Below are 12378 nucleotides of genomic sequence, written 5' to 3'. Positions count from 1 at the left end.
GAAGCGGAGCTGCAATACCAGACACCACTAATGGACATATGTGGTGCTTTTTTAAGAAGATTAAGCCATTTATTTTATTTTTTTAATCTTAGACAACACTTTAAGGAGAAGCATCATGGGAAGAGCTGACATACAATCCAAAACATTGTACCATCAAATTCAGACAAGTCAACCCTAAGTAAAACCCCTTATATTATAGATTGTGCTGTTCTTCACACAAGCACTTTAATAAGTGCAAAACATCTGGTCATTTACTTCCGCCTTGACAGATATATGTAAAAGGGTAAAGGAATGATTCTAGTATTAGGACATCAGTTTAAAAGAATGGACATGTAGTCTCCACCTGTCAGAGATGCAGCTGGAAAGGAATTAGTGTGACAGTATCCGCCATCACTTAGGCGTCATTCCCACTAACGTGTTTTTGCGTACGCAATTCATCCGCTTAAATGAGGATGAATTGCGGACCCATTCATTTCTATAGGCCCATGTACACGACCGTGGTTTACACAGACCGTGTCTTGCCCAGAGCCCAGACCGCAAAAAATAGGACATGTCATTACAAGGGCCGTATTTGCGGTCCGGGCTCATTGAAATCAATGTGTGCACGGTCCGTGATTTGCGGACGGCCCGCGGATAATACTCTGCGGCCGTCCGTGCCGTAATCATAGACCGTGCACACAGCTACGGCCTTAGTGGTGACAACGAATATTAAATTACTAATAAATTCTAGATCAAGTCTGCATTTCTCCTTATCTGTGTCCTGAGTAACATATCCACTTAGTCAATCTGTAAGGCACAGACACTTTGGAAGTTTCACTTCCATTAATGTTACTATATCTTCCTTGAATGGGACCACTACATTTATAGTGGCGGTATCTTAAGAGATCCGAGGGTGCTTCCAGTAGAGACCCAGAGACACGTGATTCTGCTTTAACCCGGTTGATCAAGATGTAGGCAGCACAATGAACCTAATGCACGAGTATTCAATTTACTGCATGCATAAAGAATCTGTACATACCTGGCTGTAAGTCTGATAGTAAAGTGACGGTAACTGGGTTCTGATCCTCCCGTTACCTTACAGAACCACAGCATTTACCGACAATAGTGGATGATTTACTATAGTTGAAGAGAGATTGCAAGACAAATCTGGCGGGGGATACCGCATTTAAGCGGACTGTGCACTTTACAGTCCTGAATAGGGGAGCGAGACTCCGCATCTACAGCAACGAATTACAGCCAGGGAAGGACATCTTGCAGCATCTTTATAAAGCAGGATATTTCTAGGACAAAAAAACATGAACGCTGAACTTATCCTTTAAGCCATTTCATTTCCCAGACATACATGCATGTCCGTCCCCATCAAACAGTGACCTTTAACATGATGAAAGCAGAAAGAAGCTGGTAAAATGGCTCGATGAAGAAGGGAAGCTGCGCCAGAAAAAGAATGCATGAACAAACAAAGAAACAGAAAATTCACTTTGGGGTCATCTTATTACAAATGTAATGTGAGGAAGTAAAAAGCCAACCTACAAACCATGTCACCGTACAAATACCCATGGGATGTACTCGGTATGTGTGTGCGTATATATATATATATATATATATATATATATATATATATATATTCTCATATCTATTCCCTCATACCCTCAGTAAGGTCATACAACCAATCTTGGTTTTGATAAAATTAAAAAAAGCTAAAACATGTTTTAATGGTAAAAACATGGTGTGTTAGTGTGCACGGGTCAGTGATAATACAGCCTTTTTATAAAAAATGGCAGCAAGCAATGGTTCAAATACCAAACGTCACATGGACAACATTGTTTTAACCATAAAAGCAAACATAAAAAGGAAAAGCCAGAAGAGGATGCTTCCACTAACCTCCTTGAGTCGCTCCATGTCCTTGAGGTAGAAACCGATGTAGAAAAGACTCAGATAGGAATTTACAAACTGGAACTAAATAGAGAAAAAGACACAGCTTGTAATGTGTTCCAATAAAAAAAAAAAAGTTTGATCTTAAAGGGGTTGTCCAGGATTAGAACAGAGGGTCTGCTCCCTCCCCTATCCAGAAACAGTGCCACATCTGTCCATAGGCTGTGTCTGGTATTGCAGATCATTCAATTCAAGAGAATGGGATTAAACTGCAATACCAGACCCATTGACGATCCCTGTTTTCTAACTCTGGACAACCCCTTTAAATTTCAATTCATATCATCCGAGTACGTAAAAAGTGTAAAAGCATTACTTCTGTGCTCCCCTGTATGAACATACTTGAGAGCAGCATCCTTGCTTTCCTGATATTTTAACCTTAAACATACATTTGCTCACAAACCTTTTAGACAACCCACATATTTGGAATATTACTTACTAAAACAATTTTGATGATTAGATGTTTCTCATAGGCACTCTGTAAACGGTAATTCTCTGTAAAGGAGATGGAAAAGGAAAAAAAAAACCAGCAGATAAACATGGGCTAGGAAAACAAATAAGTAGAATTACGTGGTCAAACAGCATTAAAAAAGAAAAAAAAAAAGCTGGCCATAGATATGAGAAAACTGAGGGGATAGCCATCAAACCGAACTTCAGCTCAGCGAGCATATAGAAAGGGAGGTAAATGGCTGCCAGACGCTTTCTGGCACCACTTATCTCTGGGGAAAACAAAAAGATCTGAACGGTACAAAATCAACTGACCAAACTTTGTTTCCCCCTAATGGCAAATCAGTATGGGCACTGTCTGCCAGGCCTCAGACTTTAGATTGTCCCATTAAAAACGGTGGGAAGTGCCCACAAAGTTCTAATGTCTATAACCAGCTTAAGATATTACAGGGAAGGGAAACATGGAAAGATTACAATTAAGAAAATCTAAAGAAATATGGTGCAGTAACAAGAAAGTTAATGATATATACCCATATCATTTAACCAGTACGCAATCTTTCTGTACACCTCGTCACAGGAACTAACTATTATAGCCAAAAGAATCTTGGGAAAGAAGCGCACAAGCCTTGGGAGCTCTCTGATACTGAGGACGAACTCCTACAAAAGAACAGCGAGAGTAGTCAGATTTTGGTCTGCAAGAGGTAGTAATGGCAAAAACAATGACAAAATTGTAAAACGTTCTAGATCTTTATCTTATGTCTAACGTTATAGAATGTTATAAAAAAAGAGAGGGAGAAATTGATCCAGGCAAATTTTCTGACTGCCTATGTGGGGTCAAGAAAGAATGCTTTCTTTTCCGATGACCTAACATTGGCATAGTTACCAACATTAAAATTCCAAAAATCAGGATATTTTAAGCCTGCCCTATTCTACCGAGAAAGGCCAAAACCGTTTGGTAACGCCAACTTTATAGTCAAATATAGTCAATAATCCCTACATCTTTTGCGGTTGCGGGATTGTCCCGCCAAAATCGGGACGGTTGCCAAGTATGCATTTACTACAATCACCAAAGGGTTTTTGTCTTGCTTTCCTCTTTGAATAGCGAAACTCGATGAACATGTGTCTTTTTTTAAGGAACTACGTAACATAGAGGTGATCAGCTCAATGTGTTTGCCCATTTGCATAGGAGCTGTAGACACAAAACGGTAGTCAAGATTTTTTGCAAAGCTGCTTAAATTTTGTAACTTTAGATGTGTTGGAACGATAAAAAATGGTTACAAAGGTGTACCTAGTTTTTAAACGAAGTAATAAGGATCACTGGAAAACATGAGGTCATCCTACAATCTGGTTTGTTTGACATCCCCTGGTATGCTCATTTTCTGTACTCTCATTGCAGTTGATGTCGATCTACCCAGCTTTTCCTCCCATAGGCGGTGTTCACATGTTGGGGTCAATTTACATTTTTTGCTGTGATTTATTTAAAAAATAAAAATAAAAAAAGCCGTAAAACCAAACTTTTTTTTGCAACGATTCTTCAAAATTTTAAGCAAAAAATGCAAATTGAGATGGATGCGTGAACACAGCTTTATACTACCATTTTTCCCTTAACATGTAGATTCCATGTGTGCCATTGGATTGATCTCGTTTAGACAGATTAAGTTTGTATTTCCTTACCTTTTTGTGTTCATTACTTTAGAATTATCCTTAACCCCTTTAGCAGATCACATCCTTGGCACTATGCTGCGCTAACCCCTCGCCATCCTCCCTTCTGTAAACCAGAGTTTACAATTCTCGGCTACTCATTAAGATGCCTAAACAGTTGCTAAGTTTTTGTGATTAACTTTTGTCAGAGAAGTATTCTTAAAAATTTTGCACTTTTCTGTCTCACGTCATGATGGGAGTTGTAGTTTCAGCACAGTTAGGGAGCCGCAAGTTGCAGGACAATGCTTGGGGAATTTCTTTTTATTTTATGGGAAGATATATGCATTCATAGAAACAAAGATTTTGGGACTCCAATCTCCCCAGAGAACAATAAAAAAATATACATATCCAGAACTTTCTTATTGTTATTTCTAGTAAAACAAAATTTGTCTTTTTTTTTTATTGCTGCAGTTTAAATATTTAATGTCACCTCTAAGGCAAAAACAGGCTGACTAGTTACTGAGTGATGGATAGCTCAACCAGATTCACTTACCTGCAGCTCAAAGCAAGCAAGCATCACAACAAAGACGAAGCAGAGACAGGACATGCAGACAGGCAGACTGACACACGACTGGAATAGGAGGCGCTTCCATGGGGGATAGTAAAATTCCTCAGAATTGGTCACTGGACTGATCCTCTTGACACCCTATTAAAGATTGGAAATAAAGGAAAAAGTTGCCATAGCAAAAAAATAGAATCACTGGAGTAGGACTAGAGTTTGCTCAAATATAACTTTTACTCATATCTTATAAAAAGTGTGCAATAGGAACACACCGAATAAACTTTACATAGAGAGATATTCTCTGTTAGAGAGAGAATATAACAATTTATACACTGATTAAATGCCATTTATGCAGATAATGATTACATGAGAATAAGCATTTATCCCAGAGGCAGGATATTAGTGTATATTGGGTTAAAATATTTGTCACCTATAGACAAAGAAGAAGTATCGGAGATAGAGTGGCACGTAGCCATCTGAAAAGATCCTTGTTGGTTAGATCAGGGTAAAATGAAGGGGTGCCATAAATGTGGGCATTGTAAAGCTTGCATGGTGGTACAAAATACTAAACAATTTGTGAGTGCAAATACAGCAAAAAATTACAAAATCAAGGACTTCATTAATTGTAGTTCTAAAAATGTAGTCTATGAAATTACATGTAGTTGTCCATTAGACGATGTAGGTAAGACTACTATGGAATGGAGAAGGAGGGTCCTGGAACATCTGGGGGACATCGTGAATAATAGATACAAACCGGTGGTTAGACATATACATCTAAATCATGGGGGGGATGCAAAATGCCTCAAATTCACAGCTATCTAATTAATTCATCCATCGATAAGAGGAGGAGACATAGATACAATAGTTCTCCAAAGAGAGTCCAGATGGATATTTAAAGTGGGCTCCTCGGCATCCCATGGATTGAATAAGGCCTCATGCACACGACCGTGCTCGTAATTACGAGCACGGCCGGCCACGGGCAGCCAGCCGCTTTTGCGAGCCGTGCTCCCATTATAAAGCATAGCAGCACGGCCCGTAAAATGAAAAAATAGAACATGTTCTATTTTTTTTACGGCACGGGCACCTTCCCATGAGAAAACGGGAAGGTACCCGTGACGAACAGAAGTCTATGGGCCCATTATTGCGGGTGGTAATTACGACCCGCAATAACGGGTGTTTTTACGGTCGTGTGCATGAGGCCTAAGCAACTAAACTATTGTTGCTTCATTTAAACCTTTTTAGAAATCAAACAACTACCTTATAGACCTCATAGACTATCTTATAGATTAAGATTACTTCCTTCGCCAAGCCTAGAACTTGAATATATATATATATATATATATATATATATATATATATAAAAATCATTTTTGTACATAAAGTTTAGAACCACCTTAATAGATATAACAGATGGTCACTGCCGCAAATGTCCCATTAAAAATTCATTAAACAAACAAGACCCATGAACATGACTAAAACTAGAAAAACACAAACTAACTCCTGGTGTAGTCTTCTAAGGCCTTATTTACACGAGCGTTGCGCATCTTGGACGTGAAAAACTAGTTTTCCATGGCCGAGGTGCATCCGTGCTCGGCGCTGCGAGACGCAATGTCTCGCATCCGCTCAGTCTACTGATGGGTGATGCGTGAAAAGATAGGACATGTCCTATTTTCCCACGGACCCTTCACACGGTCCGTTGAAACAACAGCTGTGTAAACGGCCACATTGAATTACATAGGTCCGTGGGATGGCCGCTGTTTTAACGGCCGTCCCACGGACATTTAACACGCTCGTGTGAATTAGGCCTAACTCTGGCGGAGCAAGCTGCATCCAAAGTGTTTTGCGGTTATTGCATAAACACAAGAAGAGACATGAAACACACTACCCCTCCCTCCCGGACTTACCCAACATCGAGTCTGTTTCGCTTCGTGAAGACAGGTGTCGTTTCGGATGCCTGTTGACCCTTTGTTCACAACGGGCGATTCCGCTACTGTTAGTGGATCGGCGGCTGTAACAATGGGCCCATACCCGCTGACTCGCGACTCTGGTTATTGAAGCTATGCGTTGCCAAGGAAACAGGCACCACCCTTTTCGGGAGGAGCTCTGTACTCGGCTTCGTAACAGCTCCCTAAGGGGGAACACCCCACCCCAGATACGTTACTGGGAGGTGTTCGCTAGAGGAAGGGAATTCCTAGTTAAATACCACTCAAAAAGCATATGTGGGTGATGACGTCAGACGCCGAGACAGGCGCTCACCCCAGCACGAAAGGAACATATCCTGCTGAGAATCTCTGCCACTGCAGAAGAATTAGATTTCATACTGCTCCAACTTATTCTCTTGAGCCTCCAGTTGAAGGGGCCACTTGGCCTCATCTCCCCTGAAGAATTTCTGCCACAAGGAAACGCATCGGGAGAAGGCAATACCTATTGCCTAGATAAAAAGGATAATGAGGTTTCCCAGTCCCCGGTCGGAGGTTTAGCACAGACTCGGCTAAACTACAGAACGGAGGTTTTTTTAACCCCATATACACTAATATCTTGCCTCTGGGATAAACGATTATCCTCATGTAGTGACACATTTTGGAGAATGCATTCTGAAAATGTAATTATTATCTGCATAAACTGGCATTTAATCAGTGTATAAATTGTTATATTCTCTAATAGAGAATATCTTTCTATGTAAAGTTTATTCTGTGTGTTCCTATTGCACACTCCAGTCCCACTCCAGTGATGATGACTTAAGTAGAGTAGAGTACGAATTTACAATCTGCCTTGGTGGAATGTTTTAAAATATACCACAAATATCTCATAGCAAAAAAAAGGAAAGACAGTAAATGGACTGTGCACAACAGATTATTCCCATCATTTCTAATACGAAGTGCCCTGACATCAAGACATAAATTATGATAGAGACAAAGCCTACAATGACATACTCTGAACTGTGGTCGAGGCTCCTCTATGAATTCTGCAGGAGTATCTAATGTCCCCCACTTGTAGGCTAGCTCCGCTCCTTTCCGTTTCCAACCTTCTAGAAACAGAGTAGCCCAAACTACATTGAAGAGTGCGAAGACCACACAGCAGATGTCACGGCTGGTCTGAGAAACAAAAAACAAAGTACTCACATTATCGTAATTTTTTTATTATAGTAATATACACAGAAAAAAAAAAGGGAAATTATGAAAAACAAAGTACAAGATCATAAATAACTGGAAGGATCCCATTGATCTTTTAGTAGGTCATCCCTCCAGTGCTACAATATTTGTTTATTTTTTTGGGTTTCTGGAAACCTTATTCACGCAAGCATTTAAGATTTGCGCCCGCAAAAAGGATTGTTTTTCATGCATATAAAATGGCCGTGTTGCGTCAGTTTGGTTTCTGTGTGTCATCCATTTTTCTCGCCCGTGTATCTCCTCTGCAAACACTTCCTGGTTTTACTGCTCTTTATTTTCTCTGCATTTCCAGAGAACCCATAAACTTTAATGGCCATATACGGATCAAAATAGGACATGCTGTGAGTTTCTCGCAATAGACACGCACTCCGTGAAAAATTTTTTTTGATGTGTGACTAGCCCCATTCACTTGTATCTGCCAGTGTGCCATCCATTATTAAAACGGACAGCACACTGACGAGAAATACATTTTATTTTATTTTTTTAATTTTACTTATGCATGGAGTAATAGGAGAAGATCTTCTGTGAAAGTACACAGGCTAATGGATTAGAGAATAGCATTATTTGCTGCAGCTACTCAAAAGGCTACAAACTGTCATACAACAGTCTGTAGCAAGCACCCTGTAAACAAACTGAAGGCCATTCCTAAGGCTGGGTTCACACGAGCACATTACGTCCGTAATGGACGGAACGTATTTCGGCCACAAGTCCCGGACCAAACACACTGCAGGGAGCCGGGCTCCTAACATCATAGTTATGTACGATGCTAGGAGTCCCTGCCTCTCCGTGGAACTACTGTCCCGTACTGAAAACATGATTACAGTACAGGACAGTTGTCCCGCAGAGAGGCAGGGACTCCTAGCGCCGTACATAACTATGATGTTAGGAGCCCGGCTCCCTGCAGTGTGTTCGGTCCGGGACTTCCGGCCGAAATACGTTCTGTCCTTTACGGACCGAACATGCCCGTGTGAATCCAGCCTAAAGGTGGTCCATCATTTTTTGGATGTTTGGCAAACAAGGATGGTTAGGTAATACTCCGTTATGTCTGGTCATTAGGAACACAGGTCTAGGATCTCTTCATTTCAATGAACCTATTTTGGTTCTTAAGCTGACCATACACAGACAAATGTCATCATGATTTGGTGACAATATAATGTATATGTGAACAGGCCAACAGTCCCCAATGTCGGTTGAAAGAAGGATTGGCCACGTTGGATCGCAACATACCCGATCTTTGTGATAAGTGCTGCCAGATGGGTCTGGCGGTGACTTACCCTCATCTCCCTATTAATATAAACACGCACACTCACCCCAGTCAGTAGAAATACTAAAATAAAAATACTTTTTGCCGTTAAATATACCACTACGATACCAACTAATTTATTTGTTACAGTTGCAAAACATGACATTGCTTCTCCATGAAGACCTCAATAATTCTAAGATGTTTATGCAGTGTGCTTGGACTACACTCAGCCAGCTTTGACAGAACACAACACTAAACTAAGATCATTGATCCAAGTGTCAGCACTCCACTATTGTTCACGTTTCATCCGTGTCAGGCACGTGGTAACACTTGGTCTCTAGCAGTATTTTAATTCCTTATGTGATAGAATCCCAATGCTGGTAGTCAGGCACTTCATGAGATCTCATGCAACACTTTAAGGCCAGAATCAGTGCCGTTTTTTTTAGCCTAACACAAGACTGGATCCAAGGGAGAAGTATAAAAGGAAACTTCTCCCTGGATCCACTCCTGTGTTTGGCATGTGTGATTCCAGACTAAATAAAAACATGTGGTAAAATAGCAACAATCTTATTAGATTTCACTAGAGAAGGCAAACACCAAAATATTTTAAGGATGATTGATGATTGATGATGATGATAATCAGCATTACAGAAAGTCTTATTTCTCAAATAGACCCCTTACCTGGTCAGATTCAGTAAAGAACCAAAGCATCAAGCCAAAGACAGCGGGATAAACCAGTGATGATGTGTAGAAGCCAAGCCATGAGAAATACATTGCAATCTTCACCCCAAAATACTCACCAATTTCATCTGTCAAGAAAATATAAAAACTGAAACTGTAACACTGCCAACAACAGTATGCTTCTACGCTAGAACTACTGCGGTCTTACAGCTGAAGCTCGAAGAAAGCATGGCATCAGCTTTTAGCCTCCCAAACGGCTTACACTGCTAGAAGGCGATGGGGTAAAGCAAACCCAAGCAGGAGATAAACCCCCGCCAAAAGTATATATGGTCAATACCGCACTTAGATATAACACCAATAAAGAAATTAGTGCAAGACCAAAATATCATACAAAAGCATCAGATAATGATGTCCCGGTATCCCCCCTACTTGATCATGTGACTACAAAGCTTCCTTCCTGCATTCGGGTCCCAGTACTAAACACAGCGCTCACTTTGAGATCTGTATCTAACATTGAGGGAATGTTTTCACGTAGCGGTGTCAGCAGGCAGCCAAAACCCCACTCATGTAGCGGTGGCCAATGACCGCATGATTTTGGCGGTATTACCGGCAAAATCGTTTGGTCATTTGCCACCGCATGTTGACAGGGCTTTAACCGCATGCAGATGCCGCTAAGTGGATTTTCTAATAAAAATCTAAATAAAATCATGTTATTTTCTGCTGATCAATGCTCTATAGCGCGTGTTCTGACATTAACATATATTCATGTCCTAGCTGCATGGGGCACATACAAGTAGGACGAGAGTATATGTATTGGGGTCGTGTGTGGCCATACACTGTGTGCACTCGGACTAAATAACTTGCTACTAAACATTATTCTAGTTCCTCACTATATATACACATATATCTTGCTTTGCCTATGCATGTGTGAGAATTACGATCATCTTTTAGAATATGAAACAAACTACATGCCATAAAATAATAAGTAACAAGCATAAAACAACATTCCTTTTTACTTTGTGCCATTTTTCTACACTCATTCTACAATACATAAAAAAACCACATAAACCAGTGTTGTTGGCACAGCATAATACTGCCAATTATCTCTAAGAATGTATAAACAAGGGGCGTCTTTGTTCTTGGAATTCTTTTCTTGTATGGAGGTATGGGTGGCAGAAGTTTAATATTGTAAAATAAGGGGCTTCATCAAGTTATTGCTTTGTTAACGAAAAGCTCATGAAAAGTTATGTACGGTCCAAACAGTGCTTGCTTGTGCTATCCAGGTTATTAGATAAAACAATGACAGACTACAAATGATACTGAGTGGGTGTACACATCAGCTATGCAATGCTTCCTACAGAGTATAATGTAAAAAGAGGCAGAAAACACCCATTAAATTATAACAATACATTGCGCTCTATGTGAAGACCCGATTTTAGAATAGAACGTTATGCACAAAGTTTGTATTTTCATAGAAACTCAAGAGGACCTCTTACCTAGGGGCTGTCTCTCACACACTGCCTGGACCCAGGACTTCATAAGCCGGCTCAATATCCTCTGCTCATGCACAGGAAACACCTGCTGGATAACTCCACGGGCTGCAAGCTCTGGGACTAAAATATGGGACAGTCAATGATACACAGAATAGCTAAGAAAACAAAGTATGGTTAAAAAACAAAAAGCAACAGTCACGCTCCTCTAATATCTATGAGACATATGGAAACAGAAGAATTGGGGCACTTTGCTGTATGCAAACCTCCAATAGACTATAATGGAAAGTGACTAGGTACGTGCATTAGGATGAGTGGACCGGCAGCACCATTCTCGGGAGTGGTGGGTGTCCCAACAGTCAGACCCGGACTAAGGCCCCATGCACACGAACGTGCTTTTGCGGCCGCAATTCCCCCGAAAATCCACGGGAGAATTGCGGCCCCATTCATTTCTATGGGGCCATGCACACGACCGTAGTTTTTACGGTCTGTGCATGGCCCGGGAGCCCGCACCGCAGAAAGAATGGGCATGTCTTATTACGGCAGTCTTCTGCGGTCCGGGCTCATTGAAAATAATGGCCGCGGCCATGTGCATTGCCCACGATTTGCAGGCGGCTTGCGGCTGACAGTCCGCTGCCGGCCGACCCGAAAATCACGGCCGTGCACATGGCTACGGTCGTGTGCATGAGGCCTAATGAGACATTTATGGCATATAAAATTGGGAAAACTAGTTTACATCAGACTTTATCAGTGTCACTCAGATACTGCGCCAGTGTGCCATATTCCCGATCACAGCAAATCTCTATTAAAAGATATGGAGCATGTATGTTGAGCATCATGCTGAACTGCCTCACTAACTCATAAAAAAATCTACTACTTGGCTAGCTATGATAAAAGTGGCTTTGATTAAAGGACAGATTGCAGTTTGCAACAAATATGATGGCAGTTCTAGACAAAGTGTGGCCCTGGGCAAAGTTAAAAGTGGGGCCCTAAATGCTGAATTACTGTATCAATAATGCAGTCAATTCAGAAGGTGGTGTGCAGAGAACCGCATCGCTTATTTCTAGCACGTCCAGGAGTGTTGCAAGCCCTAAAACATATGTCCCCCTTCTCGCACAAAAAAATTATCTATATATGTATGCAGTTATTAAATCATACCACTATACCAGATAAAATATTACCTGCAAACTGTTACTAAACACAACTCACTATTAC

At 40.9% G+C, this 12378-nt stretch overlaps 1 protein-coding gene across 2 annotated transcripts in view; it reads right to left on the bottom strand.

The window, feature by feature from the left end:
- The window catches only part of ANO8 (anoctamin 8), a 92756-nt gene that overhangs the window by 15335 nt on the left and 65043 nt on the right, over positions 1–12378 (bottom strand). For both annotated transcript variants that reach the window (XM_075825512.1, XM_075825514.1), the window contains exons 6-12: positions 11170–11286; positions 9674–9801; positions 7513–7674; positions 4571–4723; positions 2907–3033; positions 2369–2424; positions 1882–1956 (exon numbers count right to left, since the gene is read on the bottom strand). In XM_075825512.1, the coding sequence (XP_075681627.1) occupies positions 1882–1956; positions 2369–2424; positions 2907–3033; positions 4571–4723; positions 7513–7674; positions 9674–9801; positions 11170–11286 (818 nt within the window). The remainder of the gene's footprint in view (positions 1–1881; positions 1957–2368; positions 2425–2906; positions 3034–4570; positions 4724–7512; positions 7675–9673; positions 9802–11169; positions 11287–12378) is intronic.

This window comes from Rhinoderma darwinii, chromosome 1 (assembly GCF_050947455.1).
Source record: "Rhinoderma darwinii isolate aRhiDar2 chromosome 1, aRhiDar2.hap1, whole genome shotgun sequence".
Taxonomy (NCBI): Eukaryota; Metazoa; Chordata; class Amphibia; order Anura; family Rhinodermatidae; genus Rhinoderma; species Rhinoderma darwinii.
The sequence above is the reverse complement of the archived record's forward strand: the minus strand, read 5'-3'. Positions and strand labels throughout refer to the sequence as shown.